The sequence below is a fragment of the Jatropha curcas genome, chromosome 1 (assembly GCF_041381405.1).
Source record: "Jatropha curcas cultivar XTBG-Jc1 chromosome 1, XTBG_Jcur_1.0, whole genome shotgun sequence".
NCBI lineage: Eukaryota > Viridiplantae > Streptophyta > Magnoliopsida > Malpighiales > Euphorbiaceae > Jatropha > Jatropha curcas.
The window spans coordinates 30,800,678-30,824,177 of record NC_143151.1 but is presented as its reverse complement, the minus strand read 5'-3'; the positions used below and the strand labels follow the sequence as shown (position 1 = coordinate 30,824,177).

Below are 23,500 nucleotides of genomic sequence, written 5' to 3'. Positions count from 1 at the left end.
CGTTGTGCATTCATTTGAGATGGCAGATTATCTTTTGATCATGGTTTATTTGGATTCTCTGTCTAATTTGGTTTGTGCTTGCTTTGTAACTGACAATCCTGTTTTATTTTTGGGTCCTTTTACCTGTCTTTGACTGAAGAAAAAACTTCCCTCTTTTGCGGATGACAGGGAACTACAATCTTTTTAAGTAGTCGCCCACTTTTTCTTTTGCTCAATCTACAATCTAATCCACAACTTTCAGGGATTATTTCTCAAAATTGAAGTGTTCGTGAAACCGAGAAAAAAAGGGAAAATATAGAAGGAAGTAAAGATGAGATTGATGGGGATGGATACTATTTTTGCAACAGCTATAGTCAAGTCTTTTAACTCCTAATTACTGACATTTTAAAAAATTCCAGTGCTCTGCAGAGTCTACTCACAATAGTTATATGACGATTCCAAGTAAAATTTCGTAAAAAGGATGAAGCAAATATAATCAAAACAGCCTCCATTTATATAGCATGAGGCCCTTGGATTGGAATATTTGTGCCCATGCTGATGAGAAGACAATGATTTTGGGGCCAACCAAATAAGTGATTCAAATGTATCAAAATAAATTATAACTTCAGACCAGTCATAAAGCCAACTTCCATAGATTACTAAAAATGATTAGCACAAAAGTGGCGTTACCCACCACCCAGAAGAAGATGAAAAGACTCCAGTCAATAACAGCGTATAAACTTCCATTTCCAGAACATACTATTTACATCTCATTAAGAACACAGTCGCTGATTTACAACAGTGTGATCTAAATATGTAGCATACAAATACTACTACAAAAAGTACTTTAATCCCAAGCTTGAGAAACAAAAACTACCTGGGTTCAAAAATTCCTAGTAGTTAAACCAAGGTACAACATTAAGTATGCTTCTTAAAATAGGAACCCAACAATGGTATACTTAAGTGAATGTATCCTCCCGGTCACCCTCAGCAGTCTCACCCTCCTCTAAGTTGCTAAACTCCAGGTAATGGGTCGGCCTGTGGTCCTCATGGTAATATTCCCGGGGTGTCCCTAGTTTGATTCCGTACTTCATGCTCACTGTATGCTTCACCCCCATGAAGTTGTAGTTCCATGGACCATTGTCAGGGATCTAAATCACAGTAACAAGGAAAAAAAAAAATTCAGTACCCAAACAAGAAAGCAGCATTCCATAACAAACCAGCAACTGCTTAAATAACAGAGGACAATATCAGGGTTGTGTAGCAGTAAAATTGCACTCACCATATAGAAACCAAGGAAGCGGTCACTCAATAGCATTTGGACCTTCTCATAATGAGTTGGTAAGTAACCATGAGGATTGCTTCCTGTGTCCTTGTTGACACGTCCCCACTCATAGCCACTTGGAGTAAGCTTATATGCAGTTAATGAGCATGATCCAGGAGTGAAACTGCAAGTCAAGATGATGCACTTCTCCCCATCCCATTGCTTATTGTTCTCTAAAATCCTGGCATGAGTTGTAAGATCCTGCAATAAAAAATGCAAGGTCAAGCACCGAAACCATGGGTATATAATCACCGCCTCCTATATTTTAGGAAAATGGCTGTAAATTCAATTTTGGACTTGGGAAAATTGTGCAAACCTGTGGTGACAACTGAGGAAGCTCATTTGGTTGGGTGTGCATCCATCCCAGAGGCTCCAGATCATTGAGGAAATCATGCTCAGGAAGTGCTGATGGGAGATGAACTTGTTGATGTGTACCCCACTGTGGTGCCAGGGCAATACAGCGTATCTCCTTGACCTGAGGGTTATCTGGGGGACTTATACCATAGAGGTAGCCGGCAATTTGAGTACGCAGATCTGCTATACAGATGAACTTCTTTAGAATATTCTTGGGCATGATGTAGGTATATCCTGTTTCCTGTAAAATCATAATGTGCAACAATCATCAGTAGATAAGACACATTGCTCAAATAAACATAATGAAAATAGAAAGGTTGACGTGTACCTTAATATCCTCTGAATTGACATATATGTGATTCACACGAAGATAGAGATTTGTAGCTGATATTGCTCTGACACGCCAATCTGTTTTGGAACCAAATGCAGCCTGCTCGTATGGACTTGTGGTAGTAACAATGAGTTCATCACCATGCACATTTGTCGTCCTTGTTGTGACTGCTGTCAACTGACTTGCTTCTTTGGCCTGAAAAATAAAATCAACAGATGTTGAACTAGTTAGCAACCAGCAAAGGCTGACCAAGGCCTAAAACCATAAAACTGATGTAAGCAGACCATGGCATAAAACATAAACACAATGTGTGCGGACGTGATACCTGTTTCTCAATCTCTGCTATCTGTTGCCTTTGTTGGGACGGAGGAGTAATCTCTGCTCCAAGAATAATATCACGGATCTCAGACTGTGTCAGTGCTGACGTGTTCACATTGTTTTTCTTGGCATAATCGGAAAGTATGAGATCTCTTAATGCAACCTCAACCTTCATCCACTGATCATCAGTCAAAGAAGGCCAAATGTGGTGTGGCTCAGTGACAATGGTTTTGTCAGGCTTGAGTAGCATCTTTGCCTTCTCATTGTTAACATGAAGTGCTCGAAGGATCAGAATTAGTCGGGAAAATGCAGTGTATGATGAGATGCTCTTCAGCCAATCATCATAAATATTGAACAGAACCATCTGGGGCTCTGTTGCCTTCAGAATCAAATCACCAAATTTCTCTATCTTCAAGCATGCCTGGAATGGCAACTGCAACTCGCTTCCTTTAATAACAATATTAGGGAAATCAAGTAAGTGAACCTCCAATGGGTCAAGCATTCCTTTACGAGTAACAATAATTTGTTTTGGTTGTTCTTCAACAGGCAAAGACCGCACAAGAGCAGCAACCTCTTCAGCTGTTTTCCACTTGGCAAGCTGACCAAGACGCTTCTGTCCTGCCCACACACTAGTGTGGATGACCTGCAAAATATCACATTATCAACATCAGAATCTCCAACTGCGTAGTCCCATAGACAACATTCAAGTGAAAAACAAACCTTCAGAAACAGCTGGCCAGTTCTTGGATTGAATATAAATATTGCACCATTAATGGGCTTTGTTGTAAGGTTTCCCTCAAATGTCTTATGGATTGTGACACGATACACATTGGTATCATCAACAAACCATATGATCTGATTGCTGAAGATCTCACCATAATTCTGGGATGACAAATAGGGTTCTGTAGGCTCAGAAGAATACAACTGCAAACCTTTCCTTATACGCTCCCTCAAGACATATAAAGCTGGGTTTGACTGCAATAAAACAAAACCATTAGCAAACCAACAAAATCAATCCAACTGATCTACAGCATCAAAGGAAATCGAATCAAGCTCTTATTTTAGGGAATAAGGGAAAGTTTACCTTCATTATCTTATTCATTGCTTGAGCTAGCAGTGGTTTTGATCCGGGAAACCAGTTACCAAATGCAGAATGCAAATTGTATGCCAGATCAAGTCCAATCATCACCCCTGCAAAAAATTAAGTGAACATTCACTTAAAAGAGGAAGCTAGTAGTTCAAATATAGAGAGCTAAAGAACAGAGGAAAAGCATACCAGTTGGGGACGGATATATAGACATGTTATCTGTTGTGTAATCCATAAATTTGGCTCGGGTATAACGTTCAATATCATGAGAATCATAGTCACCCCATCGGAGTTGTACATCTATCCAGTATTTGTTGCTGGCCTTCTGATCAAACACATCTTTTGACTCGGCAACAAGACTAGGCTTTGACATAGGCCACCTGTGAGCAGCGAAGAGGAGAATGTCTGCACAGGAACTGTTCATCTTGTAACTCTTCCTCGGATGGATTGTTTCCTTCTGTACAGTTTCAATTTCTAGAGCATCCAACTCCTGATCTAAGACTTGACATAGATCCATCACAACACTCTCATGAATCTTCTGCCACAAATGGGCTCGGAAAATCTGAATCAGTGAAATTTTCAAGGTTGGGATCTTCCCATGCATGAAGATTCCAGTTAGATCTAGCTGCACTTGGAAACCCACATAAACATTAGCCCTATTAATCGTGGGGGACCACCAAAGTGTAAACCTTCGGTTGGGAATTTGGTTGAGACCAGATCTCTGTGCATTGGTTAGCTTCTTATACTTCATCGACTCTTCGAAACCAGATGCCTTCTCCCAAAAGAGACCTTCCCAAGTTGGAAAACTGAAAATTCTCAAGAAAAGTGATAGTTAAGAAGTGTTTTGTTATCAGACCATAAAGTTCCTGCTCAAAGTCCAACATGTAGTACATATTATAAAATATATGCAGCAGACTTCATATGTAGCAAAAGGTAAGCTACCTTGAATAATACTACGAACAAGGATGATAATATTATAAATAAATAAATAAAAAAAGAAAAAAAAGAGAAATACTTACTATGTTCCTTTGAACAGGGTATGCTCAAGAATTCCCTCAACACCCCCAAGAGCTTGGATAACATCAGTTCGGTAATTGTTCAAGTTCCACAGTTTCCCATCATGCCTCTGGTGTGTCCACCAGAAAGGATTCTGTTTTAGAACTTGGTATTGCTTGAAATCTGTGCGCACTCTCCATCCTTTGTCATATGCCAAGGTGTGACGGTCCTTCTGGAATAAAGTATTAATACGTGGAATGCCTCTGTCCCATGAATCCTGTAAAGATAATTGGATAGAAGTTGCTAAAAATCTTATTCCTTAAAGCTTCACAAACAGCCATAAAATGCAAATATCTCATGCAATGCAAAAATAAAATACTCTTGAGCATATAAAAAACATTACATCATGGTTAAATCAACAAATAGTCCAAAATCTGCAGTGCAGAAATAAGAGAAGAGGGAGTGAGCGAGAGAGATGAAAGAGGAAGAAGAGGATGAGAAAGAGCTGGGAGAATGCATGAGCTACCATGGGAAGAAGAAGGGAGATGAAAACTTACTTCCAAATCTTCAAGTGTTAAACGCCTATTTTGCGCCTGTGCTTCCTGCCTCTTAAGGGCATACTCTGCCCAGACACGCTGTGAATCAATGAACTCACTCTCCCATGGCTGTTCAGAAACCAGTGACAGGATCAGAATAATTACTATAGAATCATAGATTTCTGATAAAAAAAATTTATAATATAACAGAGAAGCCCTTTTTAAGCCAACCTGAATGTAGCGATAGAGATTTGGAATCAGCTGATCCTCTTCATGACTCATTCCACTTCTGAAGTGGGTTACACCAACATCAGTCTGTTGACTATACCGAAGGTCACTCTGTGGGATCAAAATGTGACCCATTGATAACATGCCAAGTCCTCCAATTTCTTTTGGCGTATAGAAGATTACAGGTGGAAATCTGAAACAAGAGTTAATTCAGATCAATATTGCAACCAAATCCTATATTTGAACCAAAGCAATTGCAGGAATAAAAGGACTCACCGACTAGGCATCTTTGAGTTCAAACCAATCTTGATACGAGTTTGGATTTTGTTTTCACATTTAACTAGCAAATCCAGTAGCTCTTGAGTATGCACAGTTGCTTCACGGAAGTAAGTCATGAGACCTACAATAAGAAAAGACAGAGAAAATTTTAGCAAATAGTCTCTGCTGAAAAGGAGCAAGCTAATTAGAAAAGTGATATTACAAACCTATCAAGGCTGTATTCCATTTGTTAACAATTTTAGTGAAAGTAGTTGACCCTGAAGACATAAGGATCTGTCTCACACGATTCTCAAACACCTTCATATGCTCATCATCAACCCGTAGGAAAGCAACTGCTGTCCGCTCCTTGGTTTGTTCATTCTGCAAATTCCAAACACCATCCCTTGTATTGCTGAAAGCTTCCTGGGTCATCCTTATTTTAGGAAGTATTCGAACTTCAAACCCACACCTACAAATGAGAAGGATGTGTAAACTATTTTACCACCAAAACAGATGTATCAAAGAAATAAGAATCACTTTCAGGTGTGAGAAGGTATGTAAAAGCATGATAAGCCATGTGAAGAAAGGGCACTGCCAAATGAAATAAAAATTTCTGTTGTTAATATATATATATATATATATATATATATGAACAGAAAACAACTTACATGCTGAAAAGCAAGTTCGGATTGTCCTTGCTATAAACAGAAACGAAGCTGTTCTCCCACTCCAAAGTTGTTATGCTTCGAGGGAGTCGATTCTTCATATCCCAAAACACACTCCTCCCAAGATTTACTGACAAGGCAGTTCAGGAAATACTATCAGTTTCAGTTCAAGTAAACAAAAGCCACTGCATAAAAGTAGAAGAGGATAATGAAGAGAATGTATATACCATCATGTTTCATGAGTCTCATTCTTGCATCTCTAGGCCAGCATTTCTTGTTCTGGTACCCAACCATATTTTCATTGTTGGGATCAGGATGCTCAGTAAGATAACGCTGAATGAGGTCTCGAGCCTCTTCATGAGTGAAGCGGAACAATATATGCACCCTGTCAATATATCTAGAATATAACCGAATTGGGTGTCGTGTCTCAACTTTTGTATCCCAATAAGTGATGAATTCATTTGGCATTTGAGGTGGACCAGCAATTTCACTGGCTCGTGTTAAACCAAGAAGCAAAAGATCTAGCACAAGTCCATAATATTGTACAACAAAAGAAGCAAACTGCAGACCACGTATCAAACCATACGAGTTTGTGTGGCTCATATCTTTGTAGGACAACACAACATTGTTCTTTGCAGTGACATAATCAGCAATATTGTGGTCAAGAACCAAACGAAGAAGCCTGCAAAAAACAGTGTCATGAGAAAATAGATCCTGAAGTTGAAAACTGATTTCCAATACGAGAACAGAAAACCTGAGGAATGCTTACCTATTTAACATTGTCAAGTCAATCTTCTCAAAGAACTTCTCAAACTTTGTTTGAAGCATCACAACACACTGCCCATCACCTGTGTCCCAGATACCCTGCAAGTTGTTTATACCCTGACACCATTTATAAACAAGCAGTGGTGGCGGCTCCGAATCTGCAGGCTTAATCCAGTTTGGAAAGAGATGGCGCTTGTCACCTTCATACCACAGGTATTGATCAAGATATGCATCTGTTATCTTTTCAAGAGGTTCAATTTCATAAACTGGAATCAGGGCACTATACAAATCCATGAATTCTATGCCAACCTGCATCAAGAAAAATCTTAGCTTAAATCACACAAGGTAGTGTAAGAATCATAAACTTGAAATTTAATTCATATTTGTACGCATACTTCTTTGAAGGCACGCTGAGTTAGCAGGTGACGCTTAATACGTGACAAAGCCTCATGTGGATTGTCATAAGCTTGTTCAATAAGTCCCAGCTCTTCCCTCTGTAGTTGATTCAATCTCACAGCCACACTATATGATTCCTTTAACCTTTCCAGAGCAAGAATGAGTAGTTTGGTGTCATGCTTGTATGAAAGTGGAGGGAAAGGGATGGGAGAAAACTTTCTGGACTCCAGCCAATGGACAGTTGTTGTGTAAATTGCAACAGCCTCTTCTGGGGTGACATACGGGCCATCTTTCAAATAATTGTGTTGGCGTTCCTAGAATGACACAAAAAAGATATTTTAGTAAGAACAGAGCACATGCATATAAGCCAGCAATAAAAATAACTCATTTGTTTAATGTAATGCGCAAAACATTGAAGGTACACCTAACCACAAAAAAAATGAAAGAACAAGAAGTTACCTGTTCTGCCTTCAGCCAAAGACGAGTCAACCTTCCTAGATTTTTTCGACAAACGGTCTTATCAACGGTTGCACCTCTTCTTATCCGCTCCCGGTTATAGTGAGCGACATTTGTCCACCAATCCGCTTTTGACTTGACATAACGAAGAATCATGTTCTCAATAGGAACTGGCAAGCCAGGTACCTTCCAAGGAATGTTGGCTTTCCAACACCGCCAAGCCTCACTGAGGTGCTGCAGTATGGTTCTAGCTTTATTTTGCTTAATGCCCTCTGCAAGCATCAAATAGTCAACATAATTAACATAAGCACAGATAATTTAACATAGAAGGAAATAATGATTGAAGATATAACCTGGCATGGCATCAAGAACATCATGCATGACAGCAGCACGAAGCTCCAAGTCAAAGTGGCTCTCAACACGTTGCTTTGTAACGGTCTTAGCTGTTCCTTTTGAATGACGCCCTTCAAACTGCCGTGCAAGGAGATTCCCTAACCATCGTTCTAGAAGCGGCACGATACCACGTAAGAAAAACAACCATACTCTCCACATTGGTGCCCAGAATCCACATCCAGGTCCTTTCCCCACTGGACCAGTATTGAAGCGGTAATATATCAAATGCTTCAAATCTTTGCACATTCTAATCTGACGCATTAGCCTGTATTTGTATCGATACATGCCAGTCAACTGGCCAACATGGGAAAACGTATATTGCAGACCATCAGCCAGTTGGAAAGCATCAACATTACCCAGTCGGAACTGGATGTTGGCATCAACCACAAGCTTTGTCAAACGCAGGATCTCACGGCAGAGATGGAAAGCATTTCCAAACCGGGACTTCTTTCGTTCCTTTGTGGTAAGGGTTTTCACAGGTTTCAAGTTAAAATTATAATCAAGATGGAGATAGTTTAAATTTTTCCTGTGTATCAACAGATTCAGCATGTTATAACCCTGCTTACAAACTTGCAACCCTGCTTCAGCCCAATCAAGTTCTGTTGTTTGGAAGAACTTCGTTGCAGCTAAGGACCGAAACAAGTGTTTTTTCTTCTGAGCCTTGGGTGGTCTATGATGCAGCTCATTCAATACAAAACATTTCAGCAGTTTCTGATAGCTAACTCTAACTTTCACTGGATATGCTGGAGGGCTGAAAAACCAAAACCAAATAAAAACAGTTTCAGTACATAATACATAAATGAGATAAGTCACATGTGAAAAAGCAGCAGAGAAATTTGAATCTCACCAGTGCTCCTTGTACCATTCAGACACAAGGGGTATATCTTCTGCCCGCCGCATCCTACCAGACCTCATGTTAAAAGGTCGTGGTGCAAATAGCAGGGAAATTCCAGCAGCAGTTGTGTCTGTATAAAGTTGGGTGTCTTGTAGCAAAGGTTCCACCCCTTCAGGCAGAAGGAAATCATCATCCTCATCATCATCATGAGCTTTCTTTTCACGCCGTTCCTTGTTAGTGGAGGTTATAGGGTGTATCAATGGATCATAATAGAACGCAGGTAAGTCAGGATCCTCAGCTTTTATGTACATGACCATGGGAGTGTGATAAACACCAAGTTTTACTTTCCTAGGCCTATTGTTATAAAGATGAGGGAATGCAATCCTGTACTCCGTTCGGAGAGGTGACCGAATAATGAGTTTGTTAATGTCATTGAACTCATTCCAATCCTCGTCCCCCTTCTCCATGTCACGGTACAAAGGTTCAAACTTAGGCCCACCTGCATGAGGACAAAAGTATATGAGGTCATTTGAAAATTTTAAACAAGGTATTTCACAAAGCAATTTTAGCATTGAATATATTGACATGCCACAGTAGCACAATTGAAAAGTTTTAAGCAAGGCATTTCACAAAGCCCAATTTTGGACCACAGTAAACCAGCAGAATAATAAAAAAATAACTAAAATTCTATCAAGTAATCTAAATTAACCATAGGCAACAGCTTAACCAGCAACTCCATCTTAGAAGAATCTACTGCACTGACTGGTAACCAGCACCAATCCTATGGTTATATGAACATTACTTCACTAACTCATATGATTATCAAAAGAAAAAATTATGAAAATAAGACCAAATATTTTAACACTTCCAAATCATAATAAGATAATCGGGAAGTCTAACCATCATTTTTCACTTTGTATAATGATAATCAATCCCTAAAGTGTAAAAATCATATCCTTAAGAGCAAAGATACACATATATGAATGAACATATAGTTGCAAATGCCTATTCACAAACAGAAAACACATGAAAACAGAAATGTAGGGCATACCAGGGATGCACATGTTCAATGCTTTAGCTGTAAAGAAGGATTCCATATCAAACAAGTAGAAATAGTTGCGATCAATTAGATCAGACAGTAGCTGTCCTGCAAGACGATGAAGAGTTGCCATGATGGGAAGAGAGAGATGCCACTTCCTGTAACTTGGACCATTAATGAGCTTTGTTTTGACAAGGGGCTTATGGTCATAAAACCAAGTGTATACAGCAGAGTCTTCTTCTTCATCCAACTCCAGTTGTATAGGCTCTAAAGGATCAACATCTAGCAAATTATCAGCATAGTCCAATGGAGGTTCCTCGTCATCAAATGGTGGAAACCTCATTCTCTTGAAGTGCCGCCTATCCCTCTTTTCTCTTCGCATCATGATCCACATTGTACCCCACTGCATAAAAAAAATGGAAGTCAAAGTCATGATAAGGAGAAGTAACAACAGCCAATAGTCTATACATGACAAGTTAACACTCAAATGATCTGAAAAGACAAAAAAATCAATCATGTACAACCCATATCCACGCACAGAGTGAGAGTCAATACCTGAGCTAAGTAAATAGGTTCAACAACCCATGGTATTTCATTCACAAAAGTGATAGCCCCAGTGATATGGTATAAAACCTTCACATCACGAACCTGCTCCCATGGCATTGGCATATTCTCAAGAAGCTTGTAAACTGCATGTGGAATGAATTTAAGAGCTCCAAGATACACTCGTTTATCATGACGATATTTCTTGGAGGACATGTCCCCATGGTCTCTGTCAAAAAGAACACGAGAACAAAATTAACAAATCAGGTTTACTACTTTTTTACCATCTTAATGAAGTTAATAAAAGAGTTTCATCAAGACACACGTCCGATAACCATCAGGATCGCCAATATCACACTTCACAGCAATCTCATTTACACACCAGAATCAACAAAACTTATATATTAGAAACACAGGCACTTATTTGTAGTATTCCTCTGTATAATGCGATGTCAGCAGTTAAGCTAGAAAGAGATAATTCTAATATTCCATCGGTCAGACGAAAGCAATAGTACTGCTTGCAGAACTTAAAAAGAAGAAGCTCACTTCGCACCAATTAGAATAGTTTTTCTTAAAAAAAAAAAAAAAACTTTAAGGTAATGGAAATCGCCCAAAACATAATGGAAAAGGGGAAACTCTGCCGACCCAATTAAGAAATGAAACACAAAAACTCCAACTAAAAATACGACTAGTTGTGGAAAAGGAAAGAGTGGGAGAGAAAACCCACTAGATAGACCAAAAGGTTTACAAGGAGGGAAAAAACTCACCAAATTGTTCAAAGCCGAGAAAAAACAGAAATGAATAAAACCAGCGCCAAAAACACAGAGCTAAACCAGAAACACAACTGAAAGTCAGACAACAAACATCGCCTACAAAATTCTCTATTCATCAGACAACAAAAACCCTAAAAACCCACCTGATAATTTTCCTGACATGCTCAGGCGGCATATCCTCTTTCTGCGTCTCAACGAACCCGAACTTCCTCTTATCGCTATATCTCTTAGTATTAAGTTGCTGCCATTTACGAGCCTTCTCTTCCAACTTCGCCTCCGCCTCAGCGGGAGTCGGAGGCGTTTGCGGTGCAAGCACAGTATAGGACGGCTGTGCTGGTACAGGAGGTGGTGGTATAGACGGTCCAACCGTCCCCGGCGGTGCAATATGCTGTTCTCCATTGTTGTTCCACATATTGCTTAATTCAGGATCTAACACAAAATCCTAAAATCGCAATAAGAGTTACCAACCAACCGATCTGTATATACAATTCTTTTATGTATGTATGCTTATACGTCAGTCTTGAAGAAACGCTTTAACGGTAGCAGTTTCTGGGGTTTTAGGGTTTTGGAGAACTAAGGCGAAGGTCTAGCTCTATCCCGCTCTGCATCTGTTTCCGCTTCAGTGAGTGTCGTTTGTTAGAAGAGGGCGGGCAGAGAAAAAAATGAAATGTTGAGGATATTTTCGGTCTTGTGTTCTTATATATATTTTCGCTGCTGATAAGTGTGGCGGTGGACCATGAGTGGGCTGTGAAGGAAGCTGGAGCACCGCCTTTAAATGAAAGGAAGATTTTTGTCTGTTTAATTGAAGGCCCAATTAAAATAAAGCCCATTGTTAATCAGGCCCAGTTTCGTTGAAGTATGATGTGAATTATTTATGACCATCGACTAAATTACTATTATATACTCTTTCTGTCTCATTTTGTTTCCTTGTTTTTTTTTTTTTTCAAAATATTTGCAAGATTTTTAAATTTAGATATGTAAATAATTAAATTTTTCATAATAACTTATAATTGTTCATTAAATTAAAAACTTTTAGTATCTTAATGAGTAAATAATATAAAAAAAAAAGGAAAGTTTCTGGCACCTTTAATATTGGAACTTAAAAGTTATGAATTTTAATAAGTATGTGTATCTCTTCACACTAACAACAATCTTTTTTTTTTCTAGTTTTTTTTATACATAAATATTGATTTGATGTGTGATTATTACAATTCGAAACAATAATTTTTACATTTTCAATTATCTAATATATTTAATTAATCAATTTTTATCGATTGGAGTGCTAAATAGAAAAATTTTATAATTTTATTAATATTTAATCAGTGTAATTTTATATATTTAAAATATTCAATGAATTAAAATAAAAATTAAAAGTGCTATAATGTTTTTTAAATATAAGAATAAATTTATACATTTAGTCGTAATTATATATTAAGACTCTCTGTGATTAGAACTGTCCTACCACTATATCAAAAGCATCATTTTTTATATAATTAACTTAATTACTAATAAAATCATTATATCATGTTCTTATTATTATTTTTTCTTCTCGAAAAAAAAAACTATACAATCGTGCGAAACATGGTAGAGTGCCTAATAAAAAAAGTATTTATTATTCAAATAAATAAAACAGGTTAGTAATAAAAAGCTGAAAGCAAAAAAAAAAAAAAAAAAAAAAAAAAAAAAAAAAAAACCTTTTGTTCTTATACTTCGTAATTTTAATTAATTATTTTAATTTTATCAAATGATTTTTTGAATGTACTATTTATAATAATTATAACTTCCATATGATTATAATCTAAATTCAATTAATTTACTTGTTAAATTGATAGTTATTTTTTATTTATAATAATTTTTATTTTATTTTATTAGTTATAATTATTTATAATAATTATAAATTCCATATGTAAACTCATCTACATATTTACATTACCTAAGTAATTCACTAACAATTCAATTGAAAAAGTAGTTAAATTTATAATTCAATGACAAGTGATTAAACCAATCAAATAAAATAAAAGGGTTTAGATTTAATATGTTATTTATGAATTTTTTAGCATCGTTAATATATTAATTTTAATAATTGCTCAGTTGAATTTGAACAGAAGTCATACAAAAATCACAATTATTATGAAAAATAAAATATTAAGTATCCATCGATTCTTTTCTTTTTCTTTTTTTTAGAAAATTAGTTCTCTATTGTTGATAGAATAAAAAAAAGTCAAAATTATAAAAATGGCCAAAATTTTTTTTTTTTTTTTTTTTTTTGGTTGTTGTTGTTATTTCGTAGTAATCACAAAGCAAAAAATTAAAAAATTAAAAAAAAAAAAAAAGGAAAAGAGAAAGGGAAAATCATTTTACGAGGAGGGCAAAAAAGCTCGAGCGACCCATGATCAGAAATTCACCCGTTTGTCGATCTCAGGCCATACACCATTTTTACCTCAATGGCCCATATGTCCAGGTGTCAATAAAATATAGCGAATAAACCTGCGCGAGTGCAGCCAAATTCCCGAAACAGAAATCCCGAGTAACGGTCTCCTCTCGCAAAAACCAAAACCAACCAACAAATCCCCTCCATTTTCTCTCACCTTCTCTTCTCCCAAAGAACACTCCCACTCCATGTAAGCTCTCTCACTCTCTTTAAATTTCTTCTCTCTCTGTAAATCTGATTATTTTCTATCAAAACATAATCCTAGGAAAATTAATTTGTAATTTAACATGCGAAGAATTTTTAATCGAAAACAGAGAAGCTATGCTAATGGCGATTTTTCTATTTCTGATGATGAAGATGATAGTTTAAGGTCTCTTATAGACCGACGCTGCTTGTCTCCGCTAACACTGAACGACAATGATGACAACGTCGTTGTTTATGGCATTGACAGGCTCTTTGTACGGACTCGCTCCTATCATAAGCTACCGCAGCATCTCCTCCAGCTTACTGTCCTCAAGCTTGATGGCTCTTCTTTTGGTAATCATTCTGTAAATTTAACTATTTGTTAATCACGTTTGGAAAATAAATTCTTATTTTAGGAGAAATTTTATTTTTATTATGAGATTATTTTGCTAATTAACTGGTTATACATAGATGTTCATGTTGGGAGAAATGCTACGGTGGGAGAACTCAAACAAGCGGTGGAGGAAGTTTTTACTTCATCACCCAAGGAAGATGAGGGAAAGATTTCCTGGTAATTACTCTTGGCTGGTTTTTTGTATAGAGACATTGTGCTATGTGGATTTGGCTAATTTGAGTTAATTGTTTGAGATTTGGGGTTTGTTATTCAATGTTGGTGGTTTGTGAATATTGCATTCAGGTCACATGTCTGGGGCCATTTTTGCTTGAGCTATGAAGGGCAGAGGCTAGTTAATGATAAAGCTTGCATTCAAAAAATTGGGATCAAGGATGGTGATCAGGTTATTTTTTTACCAGTATTTTCTATTTTTTTGATTTATTTTAGCATGTATAGTTTGAAAGAACTTAGTTGAGGACTTGATATAGACGTGAGAGATATTGAACCTAACAATTAGCTAAAGCTCGTTGCACACATTTTACATTTACATACGTTGTTTAACTTGCATAAGGAGGATTTCTTTAAAAATGTTGAACAAAGCAATAACAATCCTTGCTGTTATCCTCTCTGTGTCATTGCAATGTTTTCCCCCACTTTCTAGTCACCGTCTTCCTAACCAGCATTGCATTTCCTCTTTGGCCATCTCCTTCTAGAGTATTCAAATTTATCTGCATTGTTTGTGCTTTTGGTAATAGAGTAGTTGATCAATGTTGGAGATCGGAGGAGTCATTATTTGTGCAGTTTTGATGGTTGAATTGATGCTGATCACATGTAAATATGCAGAACAAAGCTTAAGGGGGTTATGTGTAGGTGAATGGATTGTACTCGGGACCACTTTTACTGCTTTTTTTTTTTTTTTTCTGTGATATGTTTCTTTGATTTCCCCATCCTATTACCTAAAGCGAGAGTGGAAAAGAGATGAAAGACAAATGGAGAAACTAAGAAAAAAAGGTAGTAAGTATTGCATCTCTTGTGTCCAGTGTCCATATATGAATTGCAGCCTTCTATTATTACTTCTTATTCTCTCTTGGGATATGCTTTATACTTATTTTTTGGAATCATTTCTTCATATCTAGCTTCTTCATATTTTGTGATTCTTGCAGCTTCAATTTGTTAGGCATGTGTCTGTTAACTATTCGCATTCAAAAAGAAGGTCTAGGAGCCAACATGTTGCTTGCAAACCATACTCGGCGTGAGTATTTTGATTATGTTCTTTATCATGGTTATATATGTTAAGCATGTGATATGTTTTGAATTTGAAGCTGCCGACAGTTCAGGCTAAAGATATATACAAGCAACTTGAACAAATGCAGTTAGCTTGTCAGTTATAAGAAGGGATGGGGATTGGGGGGGGGAGTTCTGATCTAACCAGAAAAAGTAAGAGTTCTCTGGCTAAAGACCTTGTCAGATGAGGCATTGGTGGTAGTGAAAACCTGAAAATACTAGCTAACTCTGCAATATGCTTCCGCAGCAAATTCGTCCTTTTGGAAATTTCTTGCCTAAATCATGGTCCGTCATGGACTGTATCACATGGGATTTGGACCCACCATATTGAGATGCTCCATGGCGGACCATGATCTATCCAAGAATTCCCTCTTCCTTTGTCCCGTGCTTGCTGTATAACTTGCTTTCATGGACATCTAGATTGAACTTTAATTTTGAAATAGGGATCATGCCACTAAACGACCAAATGTATTGAACCATTTGAAATATAAGATAATAAGATTGATAAAAACACCTTTAGATAGATGATTTTATGTTGGATATTAGCTGCCCAAATTTTTTAATTCAATATTTAATGCATTGATTCGTATTACTGATAGCTTTTGGTATAAGGCCATTGTCAAGAGATGTTCGCGAAGAGGAAGAAAAGGACAGTACTGTGGATCATAGTGACAACAATAATGAAAACCAAGATTACAACTCCAATTACCTTTGCGAAGACGAGGGGAAAACATCAGAATTCAAGTTAGCTCACTTCCTGAAAGGTTGGCTATCATATACTAGATTACGGGGTGCTCCAAGAAAAGGGACACAAGGCCAAAGTCGGCCTTCGAGGTTTGCCTTTCAGTGCTTAGGAGGTGGACACAGGATGATAGAACTTCAAGGCTAATAGAAGATATGTGATAGAATTTAAACTCAATTCTAGGATTGTTGACTGTGACTGCCATCTTTAGCTTTCTTAATACAAGACCGTGATGATTAGGCAGAGCAGTTAGATTGAAATTTTGTTATATTCTCTATTACTTGTTGCTAGATATATCATCCTTGAAGCTCCTTTATTTCCTCCACTTAATTCCTTTTTTTTTCTATTTTTTTTTTCTGTCATATAGGTCATGTTTGGTTCAACTGGGAACTGAATGGAATTCAATTGTTGAATAGAATCATCATTTTTTACATATTTGGTTCACAAGGAACAATATATATTTAAAAAACTTTGATTTTTATACTGATATGACATTTTATTATTTGAAAAAAAATATTAACTTGAATTTTAGTTTTTATTTTTTCCTTTTGAGAATAAAATTAACTGTTTGGTTTCAATTTTAATATTCGTTCTCATTCTATTTTTATTAAATCGAATTTGTTTTTAGCCAATTTTTGAATATAATCTCATCTCTATCTGTTTATGAATTTGAGAAAAATCTTTTGCTTCCAATATTATTTGATTAAACATTTCGATGTTCGTTCTTCATAAAAGTCTCCATTTATTAAATAATAATTAAAATAAAACAATATCTGTAAATATAATTTGAGATCCAACTTAATGTGATATCATCTCTAAATTACTTTTTGGAATAGTAAAAGAAAATTACAAAATAATTTACAAAATGTTAAATTAAACTTTTGAGCTATTCTTCTATAATTAATCAATAACAAAATTTATTTGTTAATGATATAATTTTTTAAATTATATATTAATACTTATGTTGTTTTGAATCTTTTATTTATTTTTTTTTAGCAAAGAAAAATTTTCAACCAATTGGAGTAAGACCATGTTACACATAAAATCAAATTTGCAACTTTTAAATATGTTGTTTTTAATATCATGAGTAGTGACAGCCTTTTTTTTCAATTAATTTAATTTTTTTATCTGTCTATTTGAAATATCGTTCTTTTTGGTTTTTTTTTATTTATTATTTTATAGTAATTAAAAAAGGAGAATGACATTTTATGTGGTTAAGTTTTAAATAAAAAAATACATGTTAATTATTAATATTATTAATCAAAATAAATAACAATATCATTTAAACAATGTATTTATAACCGCGCGAAGCGCATTTTTACTATTAGTAATTGAATTATTTCAAAATGTTAGTAGATAATAATTTTAAAATAAAAAAAATACATAATCATCCCATCATAACATAGAACTAGAAAATAAAGAAAAAATAAAAAATTTTCTAAAAAATAGAATAGAATATTAAAAAAAAAGATAGAGTGTCGATTCAGATTTTGCTTCAGCTTTACCTATATCTAGACTAGATTAGATAGCTATAATCAAAGGTAAATATAATAATAAAACTTTTTTAATACTCAGATATAAACTTTTAAGTAATAAGTTTTACTTGATAATGATAATCTTCCCTCAAAAAGGAAAAAGAAAAAAGAAAAAAAAAATGTTATCTGTCAATAACATCAAGTCATCAACAGTGTGATCGAATCTTTGTGGTGTGGCGACGTGCAAGCCAGTGGTCCAGCCATACTGAACTTTATATCTTCCACGCGGTTATTGGATCAAAATTTACTACAGTACTGTAATGTAAGAATAATAAGATTTTTGTGATTTTGATTGAGATCATGGATGTATCTAAAATTCTCTGTCCATGTCTCAGCTGATAAACCGATACTCCTATTTACGTTTTTGTCCGCCCTTGGTTCTCGAGAATGAAAGTTATTTTTTGAAATATTCAAAATTCTAAACTTTCTTTTCGATTCTGATTCAAGTTCTACGCTTGAACATTTCCTCCTCCTCTCTTTTCCTATCGGCCAAACAGGCTAATTCCATGTTAAAACTCTCTCTACGTGTGTAGTTTTCTGCGTCTATATTTGAGCCTTCTATATACAATTAGATCTTTGACTACCATATTGATCAATGAGAGTTTCAAATGTGTTGCTCCTTGATTTGGCTTGAATAAACCTAATTGTTGGTTCTTGGGTGTTAAAATTCCTAATCATTGAAGCTTTAATTGAATATAGGTTTAAAAATTCTGATTCTAGTAGTGGGTTTAAGTCTTCGCTTATATTTCCTGTTAGCATTAGTAGTATATGTGTACAGGGATAGTGTTATTAAGAATATCGACGAATTCCCAATCACATGACATTTTTTTATCCAATAGGTTATGGAAAATGGCTGAAAAGATTAAAGTGCCCAAGCCAGCTGCTTCCTTTGAATATGAGCTATTTGAAGGAGATGCTGACCATCTAAGAACGGTCGTTGCTACTCCTACCCAGATTTCACCATGGATTAAAGCAACTGAATTGAAACTAAAGCACAGGATTGGACGGGGCAACTTTGGAGATGTTTGGTTAGCAATTCATCGTCAGTCAGCTGATGATTTTGATGAGTGTCATGAAGTGGCTGTTAAGATGTTACATCCATTGAAGAAGGACATCGCTCAAACATTTGTGTACAAGTTTGAGAGGTTATTTTTGAAGTGCCGAGAGATCTTAGGCGTTGGTTGGTTGCATGGTGTCTCAATTATGAATGGAAAGGTGACTTCCTGGCTAGTAGTTATAGTCTTTCTTACCTGCAATGTTGGAATGTATTTCAATTTCATTAGTGATGTTTTGCTTTATATTTCTGGGATTTCGGATCTTTTGTTTTCTATAACAGCTCTCAAACTCTATTTTGATGATAGCTTGTTTTATATGTGGTAGATCTGTATTGCTATGAAATTTTATGGAGGATCAGTTGCTGATCGGATAGCTTTGTTGAAAGAGCGCAAGCTTCAATTGCCAGACGTTTTGAGGTGATGGTTTGGACTTTTATCTTTTTGGCATTATGATTAGAGTAATTCTTATCTGCAAGATTTGCTGATATTTACAGGTATGGGATAGATTTGGCAAATGGAACCCAAGAGTTGCACTCAATTGGGTTGCCTGTACTGAACCTTAAACCTTCAAACTTCCTTCTTAATGAGCATGATCGAGCAGTCCTTGGAGATTTTGGTATCCCTTATCTACTGCTTGAGATGTTGAACTCTGAGAAAGCTTTAATACTTGGAACACCCAATTATATGGCCCCAGAACAGTGGGAACCTGAAGTGCGAGGTCCTATATCTTTTGAGACGGATTCTTGGGGGTTTGGGTGTAGCATACTGGAGATGTTGACTGGTGTCCGACCTTGGTTTGGAAAATCTGTTGAAGAAATATATCAGTCAGTTGTGGTCAAGCAACAAAAACCACAGGTTCCAAGTGGCCTGCCTCCTGATGTTGAGAATGTTATTAATGGTTGCTTTGAGTATGATCTGCGAAACCGACCTTTGATGGAAGATATATTATCTGTATTTCAGAGGTATTTCCTATTTTTCTTTTATTAGCTTTTGGTTACAATTTGCTTAACGAGATCGGTGCCTATATCAAATCGTTAGTTGAATCCTGATGTAATTGGATCCTATGAGCTGATGTGTCACTGTCCAGTTGACATTACTTTGTTACAACAACAACAACAGCAATTAAGCCGTAATCCAAAACTAGTTGGAGTCTGCTATATGAATTCTTTGTTTCTGTTCCGTTTTATGCATAACTAAGTGGGCGCTAGTCCATCAATTTGTATTATAGGTTCTGGATATAGTTGGTGTTGTTTATTTGTCAAACATGATTTGAAACAGAATCTTCCCGTTGTATGTGGTATCAGAAATATGGTAGTCCTATAAGGGATATTTAATCTTACTCTTGTTTCTCTTTTTTATAGGTGACCTCTCTTACATATTGTCTCTATTTTATTTGTTTATTTACTTATTTTGTTATTCCTGCAAATGAGGAAGAAAGGACATCTGATAGTAGTCCTCTTTTATTTGGGTAAAGGACTGTTTTAACTTTATATTTAATACTTTAAACTCTTTTAAATAATTTTATCAGATATAAAAAGATTTTGAATTTCATTTATCCATGAATTTCTCAAATACTTAAGAGTATTTCTTGTGCAAAATACACACTTGCATATTTTGGTTTCTTGTGAAATTTGTTAACGCTCCTTTGCCTTTAGTTCTCACTCTCTATTCTTTCCATGTTCGTTTCTTTTGGTCTACATTTTGATAAATTGCATTTTAAACTTCCAGGTCTCTGAATGCCGTTAATAGAGATGGGGCGTGGACCCATCTCAAAAGCAGAGGTCCGACAAAAAATTCAAGCTTTGGTGGCTATACTTCATGGTATCTCTCTAAAGATCATCTTCAAGTGGGTGACACGGTCCGTCCAAGAAAACCACTGAACTCATGCAAACCTCAAAACATGGATGTCCCGATAGGAATTGTGGTTGGTCTCGATGGTGACACAGATAGAAATCGCATTGTGCTGGTAAAAATTTCTGGACTGCAGAACCCTCTAAGTGTGCAAGAGTCAAAACTTGAGAGGGTCACTTCTGGCTTTGCTGTAGGAGATTGGGTGCGTCTAAAGAACAAACAAAGCAAGCATTCTCCTGTGGGAATTCTGCACTCTGTACAGCGCGATGGATATATGGCAGCAGCATTTGTAGGGTTAAAGACTCTTTGGATGGATAGCTGTTCGGAGCTTCAAATGGCTAAAGCTTATTGTGTGGGGCAATTTGTGAGGCTGAAGGTCAATGTAGCTAATCCCCGGTTTGATTGGCCTCGTAAAAGAGGAGGAGAATGGTCCACTGGTAGAATTTCACAAATTCTTCCAAATGGGTGTCTTATTGTAGGTTTTCCAGGGAGGTTTGTGTTTGGAGATGAATCCAATAGCTTCCTAGCAGATCCAGCTGAAGTGGAATTAGTGTCTTTCGATTCTTGTCCTGGAATGGTGGAGAAATATTATCATCTTGAGGATTTTCATTGGGCTGTAAGACCACTTGTAATTGCATTAGGTTTATTTACAGCCATGAAGCTAACCATTTCCATCGGACGAGGAGCAAGCACAAAACTGAGGAAGGGCCAAAGATCTGGCGATGGCCAGGGTAGTGGTAATACAGCTTGGTTGCATCCACCAATCGCAAATATTCTTTTCGAAGAAGATGCTCCTACTGCAAATATTTATTATTGATGGATTAATAAAATTGAACTTGACATCTTCTTTGGAGAACAGAAAAATCAGTGTGATCCTATATTGAAATTTCTATAGATTGCCTCTCCTTTCGTAAGCATTAATGTCAACTTGTCAAGTTGCCATCTAGAATAAACTTACCAATGCTTAATTAATAATTACATCTCACTCCAAGAAACATAGGGGTACTTTGGTTATTTTTAGACATTCCATAAAATCCACCCCATTTTCACTTCTAGAGGCAAAATGACCAAAAAATTTGTCATTAAATTACTAATTTTTCACTAATATTAAACAAGTTTTTTAATTTCAAAATTAATTTCAGTGATTTATGATTAAATAACGAAAAGAACCATTTGTCAAGTAAATACTAATTCTATTATTAGGGTAAAGTTTGAAAATCTCACAACTTCTTTCCTACATTACTAAATATATGGAATTGGGCATAGTTTTATAGATTTAGATCTCTATTATTTACTCTTTAGCACTCATAATTAAAGAGTATTTTTAGGATCAAAAGCTAAAGTCATTCGGAGAACGCACTCTCCCATATCCTCCTAATATATTCATAAGATTTCTAATATTCATATAGTGCTCCCCACTAATTTTATTGATGAAGTAACAAGAATAGTAATCTTGAAGTTGTCTTTGTTAGTGTTACGTATTACAATCTACCTCATAGTAAATAAAAGAAGTGTTCGTAATCTTGAATGCTCTCTAGTAATTGACCATAAATTCACAAACGTACAAACCCAAGTGAAGGATGAGAACTAAAGATAGCCTTGGATTTTTCTTTTTGTTTTCCAATCACTCATTTGTCAAAGCAAGGATTAATGTTAACCCTAATTTTACATTTCCTTTTCGGTTACATTGACATCAGAATATTTCAACTTTCATTTTTTATATCTTATGAGTAACATAAGGTAGAAGGGAAATGGAATTATTACAATCCCAAATTCCTATAAAGAGGGTATCTTATAAGTCCAAAATGATTAATGTCTTTTAGCTAAATTTGTTTAGAAACCAAGAGAGAATAAGTAAGCATAATGGGTTTGAACTGAATTATAAAACAAGAAACCTTATGGGTTCATGGACCTACCAAAATCTTCAAGGATATCATGTTGATAATTGTCCCCAATATTATGAAAATATAAATTATTTTTTGTTATGGGTTGCTAAAGCTAAATTAATAGTTCTTTCCAAAACAAATTATCAATATGCTATTTCTATACCAACTTCCTTGATTTATTTTTATGCTAGAATTTATTAAAGCAAGTATTTCAGATCGATTTCTTGTTTTCCTATATATAATAGTAGAACGATTTGATGTTATTAACATATTGATTTTCAGCCCAAATGGCAAGTTTGATGCCTTGAGACTCTAAAATTGATACATCTTCTCCGTTTTAATTGACTTTCAATTACGCATTAAAGTATTAAAATAATAATATTTAAACTCTAACCACCTTATAAATTATGTTGTTCCATCACATGCACATTCTCTTATCATTATAAATTTTCAAATATGAGAAAAAATCGAAAGATAAATGTTAGAAATTGAATTCTTGATCCTTTAATTATATTTTGGTACTCATTATAGAGTACTCAATTATTGAAGTTCAAATTTAGTGACATCATAGCAATTAAAACAAAATGAAAGAATTCCAAGCACCCTAAACAAATTGTGTTACATCATTTTAAATCATATAATAAATCCCATGAACATATTCACAAGGGATTGAACATCTAATGTCTTGTAATAAGTACAAGAATGTCATAAAAGAAAAATATTTGGTGTGAGATTACAATTATGGCCTTTTCATATAAAAGTCTCTACACGTGAAATTAGAGATGGAAAGTTTTTGTTGGAGAAAGAACCATCACAAATTGTTGGTTGGTGATTGTAAGATGCATGCCTTTATCAAAATTAAA

The 23,500-nt window shown here is 35.6% G+C and overlaps 3 protein-coding genes across 4 annotated transcripts; 2 read left to right on the top strand and 1 right to left on the bottom strand.

Annotated features, from left to right (window-relative positions):
• Positions 1-696: 696 nt before the first annotated feature.
• Positions 697-11,945, bottom strand: SUS2 (Pre-mRNA-processing-splicing factor). The gene is made up of 23 exons (XM_089719062.1): positions 11,420-11,945; positions 10,516-10,732; positions 9,973-10,363; positions 8,934-9,420; positions 8,047-8,837; positions 7,697-7,965; positions 7,237-7,551; positions 6,846-7,150; positions 6,304-6,758; positions 6,080-6,206; positions 5,639-5,880; positions 5,430-5,553; positions 5,157-5,346; positions 4,947-5,054; positions 4,413-4,666; positions 3,583-4,199; positions 3,391-3,497; positions 3,027-3,281; positions 2,314-2,949; positions 1,986-2,183; positions 1,620-1,898; positions 1,262-1,504; positions 697-1,130 (listed from the first exon to the last, which is right to left on the bottom strand). Exons 1-23 carry the CDS (start codon positions 11,686-11,688, stop codon positions 939-941), a joined length of 7,071 nt encoding a protein of 2,356 aa, XP_089575188.1. The 5' UTR covers positions 11,689-11,945; the 3' UTR covers positions 697-938.
• Positions 11,946-13,750: 1,805 nt separating this feature from the next.
• Positions 13,751-16,743, top strand: LOC105634842 (Ubiquitin-like superfamily protein). 2 transcript variants are annotated; one of them, XM_089723233.1, is made up of 6 exons: positions 13,751-13,897; positions 14,159-14,244; positions 14,362-14,461; positions 14,588-14,687; positions 15,448-15,536; positions 16,181-16,743. In XM_089723233.1, coding segments are annotated over exons 1-6 (654 nt in total). In that variant the 5' UTR covers positions 13,751-13,895; the 3' UTR covers positions 16,458-16,743. The 2 variants fall into 2 exon arrangements, with proteins under 2 accessions (XP_089579359.1, XP_012073162.3); XM_012217772.4 differs by lacking the exon at positions 13,751-13,897 and having other exon boundaries at positions 13,905-14,244.
• A 1,354-nt stretch (positions 16,744-18,097) lies between these two features.
• On the top strand, positions 18,098-21,665 carry LOC105634841 (protein KINASE OF THE OUTER CHLOROPLAST MEMBRANE 1). The gene is made up of 4 exons (XM_020679661.2): positions 18,098-19,060; positions 19,226-19,317; positions 19,395-19,862; positions 20,629-21,665. Exons 1-4 carry the CDS (start codon positions 18,614-18,616, stop codon positions 21,566-21,568), a joined length of 1,947 nt encoding a protein of 648 aa, XP_020535320.1. The 5' UTR covers positions 18,098-18,613; the 3' UTR covers positions 21,569-21,665.
• The last annotated feature ends 1,835 nt before the right edge of the window (positions 21,666-23,500 follow it).